The 23,569-nt window shown below is 40.0% G+C and overlaps 1 protein-coding gene across 4 annotated transcripts in view; it reads left to right on the forward strand.

The window, feature by feature from the left end:
- The window catches only part of NPNT (nephronectin), a 76,724-nt gene that overhangs the window by 36,768 nt on the left and 16,387 nt on the right, over positions 1-23,569 (forward strand). For all 4 annotated transcript variants that reach the window (XM_032333068.1, XM_032333070.1, XM_032333069.1 and 1 more), the window contains 5 exons: positions 3,273-3,392; positions 4,624-4,743; positions 6,565-6,699; positions 6,973-7,095; positions 9,293-9,676. In XM_032333068.1, the coding sequence (XP_032188959.1) occupies positions 3,273-3,392; positions 4,624-4,743; positions 6,565-6,699; positions 6,973-7,095; positions 9,293-9,676 (882 nt within the window). The remainder of the gene's footprint in view (positions 1-3,272; positions 3,393-4,623; positions 4,744-6,564; positions 6,700-6,972; positions 7,096-9,292; positions 9,677-23,569) is intronic.

A 23,569-nucleotide genomic window follows, 5' to 3' on the forward strand; every position in this document is an offset into this window, starting at 1 on the left:
TATTGAAGGAGTCTATTCTAGATTTTTCAAGCTACTTTTCAGTGTCTGCATGCTAATAAAATTTCTGATTCTTTATTTCCTAAAATGTAATTATAATGCTGTGCAGCTTGCATTTTTGTTCTGAACTAGCTCTCTTTTTACTCCCCTCACCCCACCCTCCATCCCACCTCTCCAAGCTCCTGAATCCATCAGCCTGCTTAAATATACTCCTCACTGTAATAAATGTTCTTTAAGAATGTATACTTGGTAATTAAAGCATTTGAAATGTAAGTGGTTTAATTGAAAAGTGATGTCTTTTGATGTGGTAAGATGGACACATGACAGAATTCATTATTTTTTATTCTAGATTTTCCTTATAATTTATGTTAAAGAGCAAGATTAAAGTGAATTTAAGTAATGCCTAAAGTTTTCTTTCCTGGGTTCTTTTTGTCAGCTTTTAAGATTGGTTTGAGAAAGTGTGGTCAAGGAGCTTGTTCTTTATATTGTTCTGCGTGTTATTCTAGGAGAATGTACTATAAATTGGAAGTGTTTTTGAATTTCTGATTTGATAATAACACAAGCATTACTAGGTCAGTTAGTCTACGAGATTTTGGAAGCAGTACATATTAAGTCAATTTTATAAGGCATTAGGTCAGTAAGAAAATGAAGTTATGATAATAATAGACTAGAAGCCCTGAAGAAAATTGAGAAAAAGAAGTTCATCACCAGGACACCAGATGCTTTTAATCTTTTGAAGCTCCCTGCTCTAGCAGAAGTCTGATATTTGGTAAATATTGATAACGTGGATTATTGTGGAATCCTATTTCATAATTTTTGCAGTGGTTTTTGTAAGTGTCAGTGTGGAGTTTTTAGGACACACATGCCTGTAGCAGATGGGCAGTTATGGCTGTCACTGGAGACAGCTGTCCGGGAGTGTCAGCCACCCCGTCACCAGCTGTTAAGAGTACAGACGGCTTTCTCACATGGCTTTCAATGTCTTTGGATATTTATGTGTCAAATTAGTAACAGTAAAATAGGCAACAAATGTCTCTACATTTACCCATCGAAGGCTTCCTGTTATTTCCTCTTCCATATCATTTCATAGAGTGATTCCCAGATGGGGGCTTGTTTTTGCTTGTTTGTTTTTGAATTACGACATTGTTTTTCACTTCCTTTCAGTTTCATGATTCTTAACCCCAAAGTGCTTTTTCTCATGGGAAGGGAAGGATAAATCTGGACTGAAGACCACCGGGAGCCCCAGTCTGGATCATGAAAACTTCTCCCGACAACCTTGAGGGGTTCTTTATTGGTCAAGACTAGAGCTGCCTCAGCTTGGCTTCAGCTCTAGTTCATGGATAGGATGAATAAAGAAATTTCAATCAGCATAAGTATCCCATCCATATGAGCCGCTTAGAGCTACAAACCTCTGACCAGTTTCTGTGGCTCTTTATAAAGAAGCCTAACGGTTCTTAATTGACACATTTTCTGTCCATTAGTATCCTTCCCTTGAGACACAGAATTCAGTCTCACTCCACGGCTTTGTTGTATGTTCTGTTTTATGCAAAAAATATTTAAAACAAAGCCTTTCTCTAATAAGGTACTCAGATTTAAATACCATTTAATATCAGTCAGGGACTTACCAAAGCCAGGCGTGAATCTGCAGGGGTCTATGCATGTATTAGGAATAATAATAAACTTTTCTTACAGCATGAGAAAAGATTCCCTGACTCTAATTTTTAGTAAATATTGAAATACAAGGTAGAAGAATACGAGACATAGGGTAAATTTCTCTTCCTTCCTTGATTTAAAATTTTTACTTCATTTAACAGAGGGAGAAGTCAAATTTGTGTTGATAACATAATCTGCAAATTATTTTCTTGGAGAAAATTTTTTAAAAATGTATTTTAAAATGTGATTCTGTTTTGAATGCCCATGACTGGGCTCTAGACAATAAAGTAGAAACTGAAGAAAGCAAATGAGGCGAAGGTTTCTGTTTCACTTAGTTAACCTTCCTAGGCTTCACCCAGCTGGGAACCTGCTCACTGTTCTATTAAGGTTAGAAAAAAGACCAAGTTGGAAAGTCAGTAAAATATGAAAACATTTATAAACATAGTAATTATTAGGTGGTTTTAAAACAGTAAAATCTGGTGGTTTAATTAAGTGAAATACATAGATTTCCAATAAGTGGGCAGGTCAGATTTAAATTTGATTAGATGAAAACATCTTTGCCCCTAGATATATCTATATATCTGATTTGGTGACATAGATTAATAATCAGGTGCTTACGCTGGCAGTTCCAGATGAAATAAACATGTGGTCTTATTTCTTTTTAATGAAATCTGCATTTGGGGCCTTACTATTTTAGTGTTTTCCATTATGAGTTTTATGTTCACTTGAAGCAGTATTCAACTTGGGTTAGAAAATTTTTATGTGGAGTTGATTAATTTATATTGATATTTAAACCAACAAACCCTAAAATACATAATAATAATCTGTCATGTATTATCCCTTAGTATTTCCATGTGCCTTTCTTAACTGCCAAATGAATGAAAGTATGTTGGAGGGTAGGTTTTAGGGTGGTTTTTTAATTTTGTGACTTGAATACATCAGGAAAGCAGGAAACTGAAATTTCTCCTTTAATCTGAGATCAGTATAGACTCTATAAGATTGAATAAGAGAAACCACAATAGTGATCACTGTAATTCATGTAGCTCTTACCTCTGAAAATAAAGCTCTCCTTTGGAAAGGTCAGAGCAGTCGAATGTTTTAAAATACTTCCTGTAAACTAAGAATGGCTCACAGAGAATTGTCCTAAAACAGAGACAGAAGGAAATTGAAAGAGGAAGGTCACATAGTCAGGAGTGAAGCCAGTAGTCAACTCTGACATTTGGAGGATATTGGAGTCAGTCAGGTAAATAACTGAGGACCTCCACCCGTGAGGAGGAGGGTAGGGATGGTAAGGGAGATCGTGTCTTTGAGGAGACTTTCCAACTTTTCTTTGCAGACAGAGACCACAGGTACTACGTAATCTGAGCTCCAGAAATTCACAAAGCCCTCTCATTGTTAGGAGGCATTTGGTCATTTTTGATAGAAGAAGGCTCTTGGTCACCCCTCGTGTAACCAGCATGGAGTTAAGATGGTATAAACGGGCTCTGTCTCTTCTGTTACTGACTGATGGCCGCAGCTCCTCCTGCTTTTCTCGTTCGTTCTTCAATATAGTGAAGTATTTTAAATGGTTTTGCATCAGTGTCGAAGCTTTCTCATTCTGTTGCATCAACCCCTGCTCTTTGCAGATCTAAATGAGTGTGGCCTGAAGCCGCGGCCGTGCAAGCACAGGTGCATGAACACTTACGGCAGCTACAAGTGCTACTGTCTCAACGGATACATGCTCATGCCGGATGGGTCCTGCTCAAGTATGTCAAGAATCTTAACTGTTTGATAAGTGCTCACGTTGCGCTCTGATATGGTGTGTGAAAATAGCCTTCCAGCCCTCCGAACCAGGACGTGAGCCTGTATTTATGTGTGCCTCAGGAATGGAAAATCAAAATACAAACTGCCCATTGGACATGTCCAGCAGCATTTTACCATGGGCGCCAGTGTTAAATGGATTTGGAAGTGGTATTTAAGCATCGTAAAACTAAATGTATTTTCTAGTGTTTTTCCCAACACATTTTTGTCTGTCTTCTATCTGGGCAAAGTCCTGTACCAGCTAGAAGAAGAAGGTTAGTGCCTGTGTGAGGACTGGTGCTGTTCACGAGCATGGACACTGCCCTGGTAGCCAGTGGGGAGTCCATCCAGTCTGCTGACTGAGCGTAAACCATTCATTCATAAGCGCCTTCTCACTTCACTTTTACAGTTCTTTCTAATGGGCTAAGATAGTACTTTTCTAAAAAAAAGAAATTTGCATCAAATGAAAAATGATTCCAATAACATTAGATTTCATGTGTCTTTGTGAGGAAGAAATGTATTGTGTTTTCCTATTATCGTTTGGATGTGTTTATTAGATGGCCAATGCCCTGAAATTTTCTATAGGCTGAACACTGAATTGAGTTTGTGTTTCTATGATCTCTGACAATCGAGGACTTGTTTTTTTTTTTTGACTGAGTTATCTGTTAAGTGAGTTATCAATTAGTTAATTTTCAGTTATCTCTGTCTAACTGGGTTGTATTTTATTGGTAAGTTCAGTTAATCTTATTTAGCATTGCATATTTAACATGGAACCTTTAGAATTAGGTGAGTGCATGTTTAAGATCATTTAGTAGTGATGTTAGAATCCTCTAATGTTGTATGATCTGGTAGGGAGTCAACTATTGACCCTAGAAAAATGTAGTGGGAGATTGAGAAAGTTAATTGGATGTTTAGGTGAAGACCAGAATTTAACATGAATAATCTGGAAAATTACCTCAATCCTTCACTTTCCTTAACTCCTAGAAAAATTTCTAGATAATCTATAAGAGATAAAGTTTTATATTTGTCTTTTCATCTTTTAAATGCATTAAAGGTCTTCCCCAGATGAAGAATATTGACTGTTGGATAACTGAGGCCTTTTTGTCTTCATTGTTTAAAAAAAAAAAAAAAACCCGTTATTTTGGTTATAGAATTTGTCCACTGCCTCTCTGTGTCAGCCAGTCACGCTCTTTCCAGGTGCCCTGACGTGCTCCATGGCAAACTGTCAATATGGCTGTGATGTTGTCAAAGGACAGATACGGTGCCAGTGCCCCTCTCCCGGCCTACAGCTGGCTCCTGATGGGAGGACCTGTGTGGGTGAGTTGTAAACTCAAGCATTTCTGTCAGCAGCCCCTGCAGGATAAGAAGAGAAAGTGAAAGGTGATGGGAGTAAGGAAGAGATGCAGTTACCTACGTCAGACAGTTGGCTGTCCTTAGGAGACAGCACGTGTCTCAGGAGAGGACCTCTCTGTGAATGGATAATGAGAACCTTGTTTCCCTAAAAATGAGGGACAGGAGGAAGCTTTAGTCAGAGGAAACCTCCTGTGCAAAGGCTCTGAAGTTTAAAAGAGCACAGTATTCAGGGAAAGCGGACGAGCTCGGTAGTTCTAGAATGTTAGGAAGCAGTGAGTGATGAAGCTGAATAGGTAGGACTAGATGGTACGTATGTACTGCACAAAAGAGTTGGTTTGTTTTCCTCTAATTTAGGGAGACGGTATAGAATTGTGATTAAATCTGGGCTTTGATTTCAAACCTAGTGCTGCCAAGTCCTTGATAGGTAACCTTAAGCAAGAGACTTCCTTTCTTTGAGCTTGAGTCTCTTCATCTTTAGTGGAAGTAATGCAGGGTACCTCAGTGGTTTAGTCGGTTAAATGTCTGCCTTTGGCTCAGATCATGATCCTAGGATCCTGGGATGGAGCCCCGCATCAGATTCCCTGCTCAGCAGAGAGCCTGCTTCTCCCTCTCCTTCTGCTGCTCCCCCTGCTTGTGTGCTGTCTCTCTCCCTGGCACATAAATAAATAAATAAAATCTTTTAAAAAAATGGGAGTAATGCCACATACAACCATTGTATGCATTATGTCTGCAAAGAGCTGAACAGAGTACCTAGCATGTAGTACGTACTCAATGAATAGAGGCAGTCAGTGATTCAAGAGAGACTTATTTAGTACTTTCTGTATTTCAGGCACTTTGACAACTGCTAGGATGTATAGTAGTGGACGAGGCTGACAAGATTTTGATTCTCACAAAGCTGTTGCTCTAATAGGGAAGAGGGAAAAGAAATATCCAATAAAATTACAAAACAATACTCAATGTTAATAGGAGGTACTAAGAGGGAAACACAAAGGGTGTTTTTTAGAAAGTAATGGTCATGGAAAGCCCTGCAGTAAACCTGGAGCACTGGCCATGTGAAGAATCACCAAGCAGGTGGAAACAGCGTGGGAACCTCAGTAAGAGAGACCAGGGGCTGGTCTGTGTTGGGGTAGGAAGAAAAGCAGGCCCATGTGGCCTCGTGCACACTGAGTAGGAGGGGCGGGGCCTTGACATATAACTGATAGGTTAAGTAAGGATGACATAGTTAGTGCCGGGCGTTCATGGATATCGTGAGGACTGAGGATTTAATTTAAAAAGCAAGTAGAACGGTTGAGGAGTTTTAATATTCCAATCTTAGGTTGCAATAAATCATTTTGACAGTTGATTGGAAATCCTCTGGAGGTGGTGAGATTGGTGGGGAAGAGACCAGTTCAGAGGCCCTTGTCACAGTCTAACCTGGAAGATGGCAGGTCGGGTAGTGACAGTGGGTGAAGAGAAGATGAGGCCTGATTAACTGGCCCTGATGATTTGGGGTTATGGGAATTGTTAAGGATGTTAAGGATGCCTCATGTTTCCAGTCAGAGCAACCAGTGGATACAGGTGTGGTCTGGGCAGAGAGGTGGTGCAGGAACATGATAGCTCCGGTTAGGAGGAAGCGTTGAAATTTGGAGATGGGGAATTTACGTAGCCCGTCGGGGCAACCAGCTGGATAACATTTAGGATGAGCCACTCTGTGCCAGGCAGCCATTTGTCAACGTGTGTTTTAAAATCCTATCCACCTGAACATGCTGCTGTTCTTTCTAAGACCCAATTGATTTCTGCTTCTAGATGTTGATGAATGCGTTACCGGAAGAGCCTCCTGCCCTCGATTTAGGCAGTGTGTCAACACTTTTGGGAGCTACGTCTGCAAGTGTCATAAAGGCTTCGACCTCATGTACATTGGAGGCAAATACCAATGTCATGGTAACGAACCTTAGGCATCACTTGTTTTGTTTCTTCCTGGGGTACTAGGATGGTGACTGGGAAGTCGGTGGCAGGGAGGCTGCTGGCCATGCACTGAACAGAAACCCTTGCGACCGTTTTTGGTAGTTCTGGATGCACGTGTACTTTGTTTCTTTCATTCATCTGCTGGTTTTACGTGGACCTTCCAAAAAAATTTTTTTTTTAATTCTGTATATCTTTGATGTCATCATACTGCTCTCGCAAATAAACTTCTTTTCCCATTTCCTGATGCAGATATAGATGAATGCTCCCTTGGTCAGTATCAGTGCAGCCGCTTTGCTCGATGTTACAACGTACATGGGTCCTACAAGTGTAAATGTAAAGATGGATACGAGGGTGATGGACTGAATTGTGTGTGTGAGTAATGGTTTTCTCCTGGCTCTGATTTCTAGCAGGAAATACAGGATTACAGGAAGGCCATTACAGGGAAAGATGAAGAACAAGATTAACTATCCAAAAAGTACTTTTTATAGCTAATAATGTTAGTCTTTATTTTCTGCACACAAGCAACTCATTTGCTCAGGTATTTTAAAAAAGTTAAAGACTCAGTAATACATTTAATCTTAAAAGCGTTCAGTTCCTTTGCTGAAACCTCTCAATATGGCTGGAAAGAAATGATGGAGCTCTTCCTGAGAATTTGATTTTGTTATAATCAGAAGTAAATGTTTGTCATTAGCATTACATTAAGACAGAGGGGAAAATTTGGATATATACCAGTTTTTTGTTCCTCTGTTTTGTGTGTCCTAGTTTTATTAAAAAATCATTCTGATATTTATTTTCTCTGAATTTAGGACAGTTTTGCTTTTTAAATCCTTACCAGCCCTGTTTGGAATATGGCTATGTTAGTAGATAAACATGAAAAAAATAACCTCCAAGATGAAAGTTGTACAGATTAAAGGCCATAATTTAGCATGCATTTCATATGACAATAGATAATTTTTAAAGTTTTCGAGTAAAATATTTACTGAAAATCATGAGCCTTAGAATCATAGGATTTAAAGGATTTTTGAAGGGTCATGTAGTCATATTCCAGGCCTGGAGTGTATCATTCCACGAAATTAAATGTTAATTCCTTTTGGGGAAGATAACCACAGAAAAAGTTTCCACAGAAAATCATGATAACCTCTGAAGTGTCTTTTTTTTTTTTTTTTAAGATTTTATTTATTTATTTGACAGACAGAGATCACAAGTAGGCAGAGAGGCAGGCAGAGAGAGAGAGAGGGAAGCAGGCTCCCCGCGGAGCAGAGACCCGATGCGGTACTTGTTCCCAGTACCGTGAGATCATGACCTGAGCCGAAGGCAGTGGCTTAACCCACTGAGCCACCCAGGCGCCCACCTCTGAAGTTTTTTTTAAGCAGTTGTATAAATTAGTAAGGGAGAAAGCAAAGAAACTTAAAAAATATACAGAGCAGTTAGGGTACCTGGGCGGCACAGTCGGTTGGTTAAGTGTCTGACTCTTGGTTTCTGCTCATGTCATGATCCTGGGGTCATTAGATCAAGCCCTTTGTCTGGCTCCACAGTCAGCATCGAGTTTGGCTGGGATTCTTTCTCTCTCTCCCTTTGCCCCTCCTGCTCATGCTCTCTTACTCTCTCTCTCAAATAAATAAGTAAAATCTTAAAAAATACAGGGGCTCCTGGGTGGCCCAGTCAGTTAATGGTCTGCCTTCATTTCAGGTCATGATCCCAGGGTCCTGGGATTGAGTCCCTCATTGGACTCCCTGCGGGGAGCCTGTTCCTCCCTCTGCCACCCTGCCCCCAACAATGCTCTCTTTTTCTTGCTCACCCTCTCTCTCTCTATCTCAGATAAACAAAATCTAAAAAAAAAAAAAAGAAAAACATTTTGGGTGCCTGGGTCACTCAGTGGGTTAAGCCTCTGCCTTTGGCTCAGGTTATGATCTCAGGGTCCTGGGATTGAGGCCCACATCAGGTGCTCTGCTCAGTGGGGAGCCTGCTCCCCCCACCCTTACCCGCCTGCCTCTCTGCCTACTTGCTTTCTCTGTGAAATAAATAAAATCTTTAAAAAAAAGTCTTAAAAAATATATATGGAACACTTAATGAACATATTTTGCATGAGTTGAATTTATATAGAGTATGGAAGAGAAAAGTATTAGTTTTTAGATTATTCAAAACATGATTTTATAATATATGTGTGCCCTACGGACACTTAATAAAGATTCTGAACAAACATTTCTCATATTTTAAAAACCGTAGAATGTTTCTACATTTTAAAAATCTCAAGGATTGTTGTCTTTTTTCATATTACACTTGAAATTCTTTGTGTTGTAAATAATACATATCCATTACAGAAATACCAACATAATTTTTGCATGTATCTGCAGGATGGATATGTGTGTATTTGGGTATATATATACCATACATACACACACATAGTTGTTATTTGGAAAAGAGCATGACTTATGATAGAGGAATATTCTAAATGTGAAAAGTAAGCCTCGTTGGCATGAGGTACTCGAATGTGTTTTTCACAATTTGATGCCACAGACTTTTAGAGGGAGATGGTTATACACTAATTTAAATCTTTTGACTCTTTCAGATATTCCAAAAGTCATGATTGAACCTTCAGGTCCAATTCATGTACCAAAGGGAAATGGTACCATTTCAAAGGGTGATGGAGGACATAGTAACTGGATTCCTGATGTTGGAGGTACTAGGTGGCCTCCGAAGACACCATATATTCCTCCTGTTATTACCAACAGGCCCACTTCAAAGCCAACAACAAGACCTTCACCCAGGCCAACGCCAGCGCCAACCCCACCCCCATTCCCAGAACTCGGAACTTCACCACCTGCAACAAGCCCGGAAAGCACAGGCACCCAGCTGACACCCGTAGTGCCTGTTGTCACCACCTCTCCGCGATGGATCACAGTTGACAACAGGATACAGACAGATCCTCAGAAACCCAGAGGAGACGTGTTCAGTAAGTCCTAGAAATGTTAGCACCACCCTTGGTAATCACAACTCTGACCATTTTCTGTAATTTTCTTTTTTTTTTAATTTTACATATAATATGTGAGATCATATAGTATTTGTCTTTCTCTGACTTACTCCACTTAGCATCATGCCTCAGGTGTATCCACATTGTCTCAGATAGCAGGATTTTCTTTTTTAAGGCTAAATTGTGTATATATCCCTTTGTGTATTTATACTAGACATTCTTTATCCACTCATCTGTTGGTGGACACTTAGGTTGTTTCCATGTTATGGCTTTTGTAAATAATACTGCAGTGACCGTGGGACTATCTCTTTGACATATTTTCATTTCCTTTGGTTAAATACCTAGAAGTGGAATTGCTGGATCATGTGGTAGTTCCAGCTTTAATTTCTTGAGGAACCTCCAATTTTCCATGGTGGCTGCACTAATTTACATTCCTACTGACAGGGCATGAAGGTTCTCTTTTCTCCACCTCCTTGACGGCATTTGTTATCTCTTGTCTTTTTGATCATGGCCATTCTAACAGGCACAAATTGGTATCTCATTGTGGCCTTATTTCCTTACTTGTGATGTTGAGCCTCTTTTCATGCGTCTGTTGCCCATCTGTGTCCTCTTTGGAAAATGGTCCTCTGCCCATTTATAATCATATTAGTTGGGGTTTTTTGCTATTGAGTTGTATGAATTCCCTGTGTATTTTAGATATTAGCCCCATATCAGATATATTGTTTTTAAATATGTTTTTCCATTCCATAGGTTGTCCTCTCATTTTGTTGATGGTTCCTTTTGCCATGCAGAAGCTTTTCTGTTTGTTGCAGTCCCACTTGTTTGTTTGTTTTTTATTTTATTGCTTCTACTTTAGGTGTCATGTCCAAAAATTCATTGCAAGACCCACAACAAGGAGTTTTTTCCTATATTTTCTTTTAGGAGTTTCATGGTTTGAGGTCTTATGGTCAAGTCTTTAATCAATTTTGAGTTAATATATTTATGTTATATAAAATAAGGGTCTGCTTTCATTCTTTACATGTGACTATCCAATTGTCCCAGAACCATTTACTGAAAAGACTGTCTTTTCTCCATGGAGTATTCTTGGCTCCCCTGTCAAATATTAGTTGACCTTATATGCTTGGGTTTACTTCTGTACTGTTGATTTTGTTCCACTGGTTTGTGCACCTCTTTTTATGTGAATGCCATATTGTTTTGATGACTGTAGCTTTATAGTATAGCTTGAAATCAGGAAGCATGGTGCTTCTTGCTTTGTTCTTTTTCTCAGGATTGCTTTAGTTACTGAAAGTCTTTTGTGTTGTCATGTTTTTAATAAGCTCTTTACAATGGCATTTCCATCATGGGCCATGCCTGGAATAAGAATGAAACACAAAATATTTAAAGACAATATATCTGATATGGGGCTAATATCTAAAATACACAGGGAATTCATACAACTCAATAGCAAAAAACCCCAACTAATCTGATTATAAATGGGCAGAGGACCATTAGCTGTACAAAGTGTAAGTCCTATGTCTTTATTGTTAAATATTATAAAGAACTGTAAAAGGAAGTCAGCTGGGCAGATCACAGTGTGTGTAGAAATGGAAGGAGTATCACGAAGTCATATGGTAGATCTCATTTCCTATCCAGTGTGAGACTTCTCCTAACAAATTTAGATTTATTCAGCAACTCTCAGAGATAGGAAACCTAACTATATCGCATCCCATTTAACTATTAATTTAATTTAACTAAATTTAATCACTAAATACGTTCGAATGTGTTTTAGAATTCCAAGCCTTGTATTAGGCATTGGATTTACAAAGATAAAACAGGTAAAGTATAATGTGGGAAAGAGAGTCACCCAGAAGATAACTGGGATACTGTGTTAATGAGAGAGATTAGAGCACCCAGTCAGGCTTGGGGAAGGAAGTTTTGGGGGTGGGCAGGGGCAAAGAGCTTGAGGAAAACTAGGTACTAGAGTTCATAGGGACACCAAAGACACAGAAGGAGGAAGCAGGCTCACATAGGCAGCAACCTGCTGGTAAACCTGTGCCTTGTGTTTGCTGTGTCCCGTGGTTGGATCTAGAGGACTAGAGCTAGATCAGATCAGAGACCCCCAGATTTTCAGTGGGTGACTGGGTAAAGGATTGTATCACCCATAGAGATAGAGGCTAGAGGTAAAGCAGCAAGTTTTGAAGGAGGAAGAGGTCATTTCCTTATTAGCGGACCAAAATGTGGAATTTTATAATTTGCAAACTCTCCCTGTATTTACCTGTCACATGTCACCATGCTGGCTGTTAGCCACCTTTGCGTTCACTCCTCCTGTCTCCTCTTCTTCTTTGCCCACCACTCCCTGATGGAAACAAACTTCGCTCCTTTATATTGAATTCTTGTGCAATTTTTTTTTTTTTAAACAGGGAAAAAGAACACTGACATTGTGAATTTTTAAAAGACAAGAAGCTTCTCTTTGCTTGTATGTGACTCAAATTTCTCTTCTAGGTTCTTGTCCATTTAAAGAGAGAGTGAAGTTCTGTAATTCTGATGTAGTTGTAATTGTTTATGCTTTAGGCAATAAATGTAATTTTTAGAGGATTCCAATGGTAGATCCAGTAGTATGTTTCACATGCACATATGTTTTATTTGAAAATGTATTTTTTCAAGATTTTATTTATTTATTTGAACGACTGAGAGCGGGCAAGTGAGCACAAGCAGAGGGAGTGGCAGGCAAAGGGATAGAGAGAAGCAGGCTCCCCACTGAGCAGGGAGACTGAAGCAGGGCTCAACCCAAGGACCCTGGGATCATGACCTGAGCCGAAAGCAGACACTTAAACAATTGAGCCACCCAGGCGCCCTGAGAATGATATTTTTAAATTTTTCTTCTCTTTGCCTTTCCCCCCACCCTCCCTTCTTTTCCTTTGCTCTCTGTCTCTGCAGTGCCTCTTTCTTTCTTACTCCTCTGCTTTGTTTTGTTTTCATCTCTTTATCATGTCTGTTCCTGGGTGCTTAAGTATGGCAAGTAATTATATTATTCTGTTGCCTTAGGGTAGGCTCATAAAAACTTGGCCACTTAATATAAAAACACACTGTGACAGAGATATCAACATGTTTCTGAGTCTTTTAATTTTTTTTCTTTTGTAAAAAGTATGTCCTTTTTGGGGCACCTGGGTGGCTCCGTAGGTTAAGCACCCCACTCCTGATTTTGGCTCAGGTCATGATCTCAGGGTTGTGAGATGGAGCTCTGGGTCAGACTCTGTGTTGGGCATGGAGTTTGCTTGGGATTCTCTCTCCCTCTTCCTCTGCTCCTCCCCACTTGGCTGGCATTCGCTATCTCTCTTAAAAAAAAAAAAAAAGTATGTCTTTCTTTCCATCATTCCTCTGCATATCAACACATGTGAATTGAAAGTCACATTAAAGTTTAACAATAGAATTGAGCAGGATAAGGCTGGGGAAACATGGAGTTCCTACGATGTTTGAGAGCTGTCATTCTAAGAGAGTGTGATCTTAAAGACATGCCCTGGGAAAGAATTGAAAGATATATATTTGTTTAATGGAAGAGGTTGTAAAATAGAGCTTTTCTTTATAATGTGTGTGTTATATGTGTAATTATGTATTGTCCCCCTGAGGAAGGACTAAAGGTATTTTAGGAAATCAGGAAAATCAAGGAAAAGGAAATCAAGAAGAAAAATTATAACACGAATACATCTCTAACCCAGACTTCTCCCCAAACTCTAGACTTAGATATCCCCCTGCCTGTCTAACTTTTCCAGTGAGATGCAAATATATGTATCAGACTCCACATTTCTGATAGACTCTGATTGTCAGCGCAAATACATTCTACCTGCAGCTTTTCCTACCCTGGGAGATGTCACCTCTTTTCTACCAGTTGCTAAGGCCAAAGCACTTGGAGTCCTCTCCAACTACTCTTTGTGTAATCTGTATGGAAATGGTGTTAGCCTTACCTTCAAGTTCTGTCTCGAGTGGGAGCACCTTTCGCCATCTCCTGTGCTGTTTCCCTGACCCAAGCCATTCTTCCCGGGGAGGACAGGTCCAAATTCCTTTATCCACATGAGTTGTGGGATGTAGAATTTTTCAGAGTTTAGGAAAGTAGTAAGGTACATCTGTATACTGAAACAGATTAATGTTTCTACAGTGAAACATACGACTATTTATGCTCATCTGGCTACCAAAGACCATTTGGTTGAGTTACAGAACGAGCTTTTGGGTTTCGGCATTACGAGGGAGGAACCACGGACTTGCAGCACAGGAGCCTTTAGCAGGTCTCCCGGCTTCCACTCTGGCCCCTCCATGGTCCCCTCTCAATCCAGTGACCTGAGGGATCTTTTAGAACAGAAATGAGATGTCAGCTTTCACAGCTGTGCCTCAGCATGTGCTTGGTTCCGTACGGATGTAAGCCCGCCTGGCGTCTCACGGAATCCTACAGGATCTCATCTCACGCTGTGCCCTCGGTGACTCCTCACCTCCTCCTCACCACTCCTGTCTTAGGACTCTTGCTCTGACCGTTCCCTCTCCCGGGAACACTCTTCCTCCCACTCTCAGCTTGGCTCCCTCTCTCACCTCTCTACACAAATGTCAGCTTACCAGGGAGACCACCCTGAAGCCCGTATTCCATACTGTGACCCCTACCAGCCGCCACCGGTATACTCTCCACTGCTTTTCTCTTTTTGATACCATTTATCACCTTCTAGTGTACTGTGTTATGTACTTCCTTACTGTGTCCATTGTATCCACTCCTGGAATACAGTATTTTGAGGACAGGGTCTTTGGTTTGTTCACTGGTGTGTCTCAAGGACCTAGAGTAATGCCTGGCCCATAATTGGCACTTGAACATCATTTGTGGAACAAAGGAATGAATAAATCACTTATAGCATTTGAAAATAAATTACCATTTAATCAGATTTTCCATACAAAACTAGTGTAATATAATAACACATTTAGTCTATATTTAAGAATTTAAAAATATTCTTTTCTGATTGTACTTAGTTTTTTACTGTGGTGCTTCGACCATTTTCCCCCTCTCTTTCTTCTCTCTCTTCCTCTTTTCTTTTTAGAGATTGGCATTCTATTCAGTGGATTATTAAATTTGAAAATTTGATGATAATGAGAAGGCAAATGATGTCAGTGTGATACAATGTCTCAAAAAATATATTTCCTAACTCCTGAGACTAGCTCAAATAATTCTTGCTTTATACTTTTTTTATTTGAAAGTTGGCTTGTAAGAAGTTACGCACCTTTCATTTTTTAATGTGGAAAGGTTTAAGAAACAGCCCCTTAAAACAACATTTCTTGTAGGTATAAACAAAATACCATTGAAGCTGGAATTTTTGTCCTTTTACTACTACAAAATAAAGGGTTTCAGAACACCAAAAAAAAAAAAAAATCAAACTTCAAATAAGCTATCCAGATGGAATGATTATAATGCAGCCTTTTTACATTGTAATTCGGGGCTAAAAACTTTCATCTAAACCATCATCAATTAATTACCCAAGTGTGATGTCCGTATGAGGTTGTTTTTTTTGTTGTTTTTTAATATTTTACTTATTTATTTGACAGAGATCACAAGTAGGCAGAGAGAGAGAGAGAGAGGAAAGCAGGCCCCCTGCTTAGCAGAGGGCCTGATGCGGGACTCAATCCCAGGACCCTGAGATCATGACCTGAGCCAAAGGCAGAGGCTTAAACTACTGAGACACCCAGGCACACAAGGTCTTAAAGAAGTGATTCCAGTTATATCTCAAATCACTAAGGGAGACTAAAGTCCCTCACAATAACACATCTTACTGTTGAGATATTCTTTCTTGTATTTAATCTAAATTCTTGAAATGATAGTTTTTACCAGTGCAGTACTGTCAGGTAATTGTGGCTGATGGACACAGATGCTCAGTGTTTCCAGACCCTATCTATATTCCATGTATTCAAAGAACACTCTCTAGAAATTACTTAATTGTCTCTTATTTGGGCTCAGTAATTTCTGTTTCCTAAACCTTTTCTCAGAAAGACTGTTTTTCAAAGGAAGGAAGACTGTTTTTCAACCACTTAGCAATCTTTTGGGGTTGCCTTTGAACATCCTTCATTTTTCAGATCTGTCTCAAATGATAGGGTCCAAAGATAGGTAACAGTCACATCTGACCCAATATTGACTGTAAGCAGAATTTCTTTAAATATGTTTTTCTAATCTAAATCATTTCCCTCTGTTGCCAACTATATTATAGTGCAGATTTGTGGGCAGCCATTAATTCCCCAGGTATTTTCCCCCTGAAATAGTCACATAGTGGCTGGTACAGGGACACCTGGGTGGCTCAGTCAGTTAAGCGTATGCCTTCATTCAGCTCAGGTAATGATCCCAGGGTCCTGGGATGGAGTCCCACATTGGGTTCCCTGCTCAGCGGGGAGCCTGCTTCTCCTTCTGCCTTACCCCTCCCCCTGCTTGTGCCCTCTCTGTCTCTCCGACAAGTAAATAAAACCTTTAAAAAATAAACAAACAATGGCTGGCACATAGTAGGCACTCAAAAATATTTATTGAATAGAATGAAATAAAATTTTATGTTGGAATCAACTTTTTCTCAATCTAAGTTATTCTTTGAATGCTTGAACTCGCTATATTTAACTTGTTGATTCTGATAGTTTGTCCCCAAATGATCAAAGTTATTTTAGCTTTTTCTTACCCCAGTACAGCTTAATATAGTCACTGAAAACAAAGTTTCTATAGAAAACTCTCATATACCTCTAAATTTTGAGCATGATTTAGGGAAATAGCGTTGAGGCATGTGAAACTGAGGAGTTTTTAACTCCTGCTAAGGAGAGAAAACATTAAACCAGAAGATCCAGTTTTGACCCTCACCTCTATTATTTATGCGATACATGACTTTGGACAAATTCTGTGCATTAGCTCTTATCTGCGTGGTTTCTGAGACCAGAGAGCTGATCTTGGACTCTGGAAGAACCTGGTGGAGGGGGCTCAGAGCAGAAAGACACCGGGCAGACTTAGGCCAAGAAAAGCAGATTTAATTGGTAGGATGCCTATTTGTACACCAGAGGTAGGCTGCAGGGAATTGCTAAAAAGTCAGAGACTGAGCACCAAAGACAAAAATCTGGGATCAGAGCATGTAGGAGTTATCCCAAAGCAAAGAACGTAAGAAAAGCTTTATGTAGAACCCGAAGTAAAGGAACTTAGAGGGAAATGCGTTTCTAGTCTAGCAATATGATGAAATATTATGCAGCAGTGTTTTCTGAAAAATATTTAATGTCTTGGGAAAACACTGATGTTATAAAAAGGGTAAGTAAAAAGGAAGTAGAGAACTGTATATACCATTTGGCCCCAAGCAGGTGCAAAATACATGTCTCCATATGTCTGGGTGAATATGGATGTTTGGAAGAAAAAAAGAGCAGATTAGTGCTTGTGAATCTATATCCAGTTGATGATATTTGGGGTGATTTTTCTTGTCCTTTCATTGTCCTCACTCAGTGAGGGTTACTATTCTCATTCCCACTGCTGTTGGCCACTAATTCATTCTAGGAGTGATTCCTTAGGAGAGACCGTCAGTGCTCATAGAATCCCACTCTCCCCAGGAAGAGAGTGAGCTGTGTGTTTTGAAAAGGTACCCATGGAATTGTGATTCTCAAACATATTAATATTATTTAGAATATACTGGCTTTTAAAAATGCATTAAAGATTTTATTAACTTCTATTTTTAGCTTTTCAAAATGGTCTTTACAATCGAGTGTCAGACATGTCCAGTTTGAGCTAGGAAGCTCAGATTACTGCAAGGACTGTAATACCACTTGGACGAGGAAGCAGATTTTTTTCCAACTTGTCAGCAGTTCAACTTGTTTGAACCAGCATAACCTCGGGTGCTTATTTAAGATGTAGATTCCTAATCCGTACCGCACATTTACTAAATCAGACCTGCTAAGGAAGTACTTCTTTGTCTTGGTGTGCATACAGGTCACATGGAAATGTGTTAAAGTGAAAGTTCTGACTCAGTGGGTTTAGGATAGGACCTGAGATTCTGCGTTTCTGACAAGCTCACGGGTAGTGCTGTTGATCTGCAGACTGCACTGAATAGCAGGCTTATTCCACACTAAGCCCTAATGGTAGTTCCAGTCTGTAGAAGAGTGTCTCGAATGGAGACAGAACTGGCCAGCTGTGGAGTGTTTCAGATGTAGCAGTTGTGCCTAAAATGTGGTATGAAGCATTTGGGTCACATAAGGAAGGAAAGTGTTGCCAAATAAAGATTACAGAATATAATGTAACGTCTGTCAGGTGCTCTTAGGAGTAGCCTTATCAGAGAACCAGACTCCCTGCTGCTTTGTTATTCTAGATCCTGAGAATGTGTTGAAATTCCAAGTATCAGGCAGTCAAAAGAAAACTTTCCATTTTATTGATCGTTGCACTGCTGGGCTGTGTATGGTTTCCATGTCTTGTCTTCCTTCTGTGGAGTTTATAGTCTGTGGCTGGTGTGATCACATTGTTCTTAGTCATGAAAACAGGACCTCTTTTCTGATGCTGTGTGGTAATGAGTAAAAAGATTGTTTCTGCTGAGGGGTGAAAAGGTCTTCAAACTAGTTTGTTTTCTCGTATACATCAAGGCCCAGAGAGACCTCGAGAAGATGCCCAACATCTCCCTGTAGATTACATTTCTGCTAGCATTTTGGAGGAGTGAGTTGTCACTGCTTACAGGTCAGGATCTGGCGCAGTGAATCCTGAAAGCTTTCAAGATTTTGGATTTATATTTAATTTGATTTGATGGTGGCTGGTAAGAGAAAAAATAGCTCTCTCCGGAAGGTACAAATTGAATTCTTGGTGAACGTGACCAAAGTCAGAAATCAAAAATTTTTTAAGTTGAATGCACATTTGTTGATAATGTTTTAAGGAAAAATATCGCGCTTGTAGCCACACTGTGACTTGGGGCCTGTTTTTTTTTTTTTTTTTTTTTTTAAAGATGTTATTTATTTATTTGACAGAGATCACAAGTAGGCAGAGAGGCAGGCAGAGAGAGAGGGGAAGCAGGCTCCCCACTGAGCAGAGAGCCCGATGCGAGGCATAATGCGGGGCCCAGTCCCAGGACCCTGAGATCATGACCTGAGCCGAAGGCAGAGGCTTAACCCACTGAGCCACCCAGGTGCCCCGACCTGGGGCCTGTTACGGAATCTTCCTATACCTTTGGTTCCTCATCTGTAAGTGGGGATAGTAACAGTATCTACTTCACTGAGCTGTTGTGGTTGCACATGAAACTCTTACCATGTAGGAAGAACTCAGTACACGGTAGCCATTACCACTTCTGTTGCTGTTGTTGAATTAAATTATAGAGTAATGTTACCATTCCCTACTTAACTCATAAAAATATAGCCCCATTTTATGTTCGGTTCCAAATCTACGTTTTTATGGTGTTTTTTATTATGGTTCATTATATTTTAATATTATTATTGGCTAAACAGATCCTTTGGACCCAATCGATTTACTAGTGTGAACTGTTGGGTGAACAGAGAAAATACAAATGAAAACCTAGCTACTTCACATGCCCTTTAATTTTTACCAAATAACTGGAATATCATGCTTCATTTAGATGTTCATAGTTACTAGGTGAACAGTTGTGGTTTTAGAAGAGATAGGATCCCATCAACTTCTGTGCTATGCACATGGTGACAACAGCCTTTTGAGAGATTGAGTCTATCTAGGTGGGAAACATGTTACAGGATGGTGTTTGATAAATACCAAAAATAATAACTGTTTTTCCTTTAAAGTGATTTCTTTGGTTTTAGGGCATTGACAGTGTCCCACACAGCAGGTGGGTTTTCTCGCCTCTCCCCACCTCACCTGGCTCCTGGCAGGGTTACCCTCCAGTTTCTTTGGCTTTGGAAGAGCGAAAGAGAATAGAACTTGTCAGGCATTCTTTGGCTCTGGAAAAGTTGTGTTCTCACCCTTATGGTCATACTTAAAAAAGAATCTCTTTTAGATAGTTTCTTCCCCTGGGATTGTCCTAGGCAGTGAGTTGTTCTGAAATTTTATTAAAGGAGAAATAGGTGAGCCATGTAAATGGGTTTCTTTACTGAGTACTGAAGCAGTGTCTATGTTCCACCTTTCACCAGAGATTTAATTTTTTCCAGCTCTGCTCTTTACTCTAGCCCAAACTGAACATTTTAGATTCTTCCTATGGGATGAAAGCTTTGGCAGCAAGGGCTTATATCTGTGGAGCCCAGAAACCCTTTTCTTTTTACTAGTAATCAGTATATGGCTAAGAATTTTCTCTAATGTGGTTAAGAAAATTTGAGAAACTCCTTTCCAATCCTTTTATTTGCTTCTCTCTGGTCATTTAAAGCTATAAGGCGTATGTTCTTCATCTGGAGAGGGAAAGAGAGGGCTGGGGGTAGAGAGAGAGAGAGGCAGGAGACTGTCTCATAAAACCCCAGTGATTCATCCCCACTCTGTAGTCTTTAAAAATCCCCTAGGTTTTGCTTTCAGAAAGAGCCTTCGGACTTTTGAGAGTTACATATGCACCATTCTCTTCCACTGAACCGAAGCCCTAACCATAGAAACAACTTAGGACAGTGTTATCTTTAATCTTTTAGTCTCACAACAAATGCCAGAACTAGCCTGGGTAATGTCAAGGTAGCCACCCTGGAACACAAAGAGAATTTGCAAAGCTACCTTTAATAAACAGTGCTTACATTTTGCTACAGTTAACTCTTCAGAAGAAGTCTGGTGATCGAAGGGGTGTATGATAATATTTACTTTTACTTCACTGTGCTTACTCTTAATGCTTTTTGGGTAAAAGTACTGTTGATTATTTGGGAAACCTCATTTATGAACACAAGCTATATATTAATATTATGTTCCTGGGGAAAATATATTTAATAGAAAATGCTAAGCCAAAGGGTCTTTTTCAAGAGATTTCCTGCTTATTCATGTGGCCAGTTCTTCTCACGGCTCCAGGGCCCTCCAGCCACAGGGGAAAAGTACCAGGTCCCTAAGCACAGTCCAACCCCATTTTTACCCAGCTGTCTGCACGCGTCATGCCTACACCTTTCCTTTGTTTTAGTTCATGCAGAAGGCTGTAGGAAGCCCTGGGAAAGTGATATATTTTGGTGGGTAAAACATTGGCCAATGGGAGGAAAAAATGTAGGACACGAATCTTCTAAGACTATATGACCATTCTTTAGTTTATGCTCATTCTTTAGTTCATGCTCATTCTTTAGTTCATGCTCATTTGGTCATAATGGCTCTCTGACCTTCACTTTCACCTCCCTCCTATTCATTCCCCACGCTACAGCCAGAATGTTGCACCTGACCTGAGATCTTGTAAAGGCTTCCAGCTTCTGCCAGTATAAAGCCCCAAATCTCTACAGGGCTTTAATCGGTTCACATCTGTCTCTGGCTTCACTTGGTGCCCTTCCTCCCGAACCCTTCCTCCCCCGCCATGAGCTCTAGAGCTAGAAGGATCTTTGAGTTCCACACCCTTTCATTCTCCAGGGCACTAGCTCGCCGTAAGGCATCCTTCCGGTGGTGCTGTGAGCACCACCTCGGAGAGATCTTCATGCATCTGTCCTCCCCAGGCTAGCTTAGTCAGCCCCCAGGCCCCACCCCCATGCTCACACAGCCTCCTCTACTTGTCTTTAAAACATTCATTACCTGGAGAAATTGTTAGAAGTCTGCCTTTGCCTCTGGAAACTAGACGCCATGAGGCAAGAGTAATCACATTTCTTCGTAAGTTCTTAGCCCAGTGCCTTCTACCCAGTGGATTCTGTTTCTTGACTGCATTAAAAAGTGGATAGAATAGAGGGAGAATAGATAGACAGACAGAAGAGGAATTCTATTGTTAGCATTTCTCCTATCCTTTTTTTTTTTAAGATTTTATTTATTCATTTGACAGACAGAGATCACAAGTAGGCAGAGAAGCAGGCAGAGAGAGGAGTAAACGGGCTCCCTGACGAGCAGAGAGCCTGATGTGAGGCTCGATCCTAGGACCCTGGGATCATGACCTGAGCCGAAGGCAGAGATTTTAACCCACTGAGCCACCCAGGTGCCCCTCTCCTATTCTTTTTTTGTTTTTCCTAATTAAACAAACTTTATTATATATATTATTTATTATTCTCTTTGAAGCAATGAATGGCTTTTTCATTATCTTAATAGCAGATTTTGAAAACACTAAGTTAATATTTTTTATGGTATGAAGGTCTAATTATTATTATTTTGCATATGGATATTCAGTATTTCAGCACCACTTATTTGTCTTGGGTTTTTGAAAAAGCTAAACAAGTCCCAACTTCACCAAATAAAAATAATCAAGTTCCATTACTATTTTTTTTTAATTTTTATTTTTTTATTTTTTATAAACATATATTTTTATCCCCAGGGGTACAGGTGTGTGAATCAACAGGTTTACACACTTCGCAGCACTCACCAAAGCACATACCCTCCCCAATGTCCATAACCCCACCCCCCTTCTCCCAACCCCCCTCCCCCCAGCAACCCTCAGTTTGTTTTGTGAGATTAAGAGTCACTTATGGTTTGTCTCCCTCCCAATCCCATCTTGTTTCATTTATTCTTCTCCTACCCCCTTAAGCCCCCATGTTGCATCACCACTTCCTCATATCAGGGAGATCATATGACAGTTGTCTTTCTCTGATTGACTTATTTCACTAAGCATGATACGCTCTAGTTCCATCCACGTTGTCGCAAATGGCAAGATTTCATTTCTTTTGATGGCTGCATAGTATTCCATTGTGTATATATACCACATCTTCTTTATCCATTCATCTGTTGATGGACATCTAGGTTCTTTCCATAGTTTGGCTGTTGTGGACATTGCTGCTATAAACATTCGGGTGCATGTGCCCCTTCGGATCACTACGTTTGTATCTCCTATTCTTTTTTAAATCACTATACCACTTGGGGCGCCTGGGTGGCTCAGTGGGTTAAGCCGCTGCCTTCGGCTCAGGTCATGATCTCAGGGTCCTGGGATCGAGCCCCACATCGGGCTCTCTGCTCAGGAAGGAGCCTGCTTCTTCCTCTCTCTCTGCCTGCTTGTCATCTCTCTCTGTCAAATAAATAAATAAAAATTAAAATAAAATTTAAAAAAAAATAAATAAATCACTATACCACTCGAAGAATTAATGGTCCAATTACTACACAGTATCAGATGTGTTTGTTTTTATAAAATATATATATATTGCATATTTAAAGTGACTATTAGCTAAAATACAAAGCAGGGAAAATAATGACAAAAATCATGTACAAGTGTTTGTCCTGGTTATTTAGGCAAGACTTGTATTTTATTTTATTTATTTTATTTTATTATTATTATTTCTAAAAGATTTTTATTTATTTGTCAGAGAGAGAGCACAAGCAGGGAGGGTGACAGGCAGAGGGAAAAGCAGGCTCCCCTCTGAGCAGGGAGCCCAGTGTGGGACTCCATCCCTGGAACCTGAGATCATGACCTGAGCCAAAGGCAGACGAATAACCGAGTGAGCCACCCAGGTGTCCCCACTAGTCATTTATTTTAATTAACATTTTCTACATTGATTAAAATAGTTCTCTTGAACCAAAGAATATGTCCAAATTCACTAATATATTTCAATTTCATAGCCTCACATTTAACAACAGGTATCAAGACACTATTCAGAGTTCTCCTTGAGGGGCCTGAGTGGCTCAGTTGGTTGGGCATCTGCCATAGGCTCAGGTCATAGTCCTGGGGTCCTGGGATCAAGCCCCACGTTGGGCTCCCTGCTCAGCAAGGAATCTGCTTCTCCCTCTCCCTCTATCCCACTTTCCCATTCATCCTCTCTCACTCTCTCTCTCTCTCAAAAAAAAAAAAAAACGTTCTCTATGAGCAATCGAAATACAATTAACAGATATATAGTTGCTATGGGGTAGGGAGT

The sequence above is a fragment of the Mustela erminea genome, chromosome 2, assembly GCF_009829155.1.
Source record: "Mustela erminea isolate mMusErm1 chromosome 2, mMusErm1.Pri, whole genome shotgun sequence".
In the NCBI taxonomy this organism is placed as follows: Eukaryota; Metazoa; Chordata; class Mammalia; order Carnivora; family Mustelidae; genus Mustela; species Mustela erminea.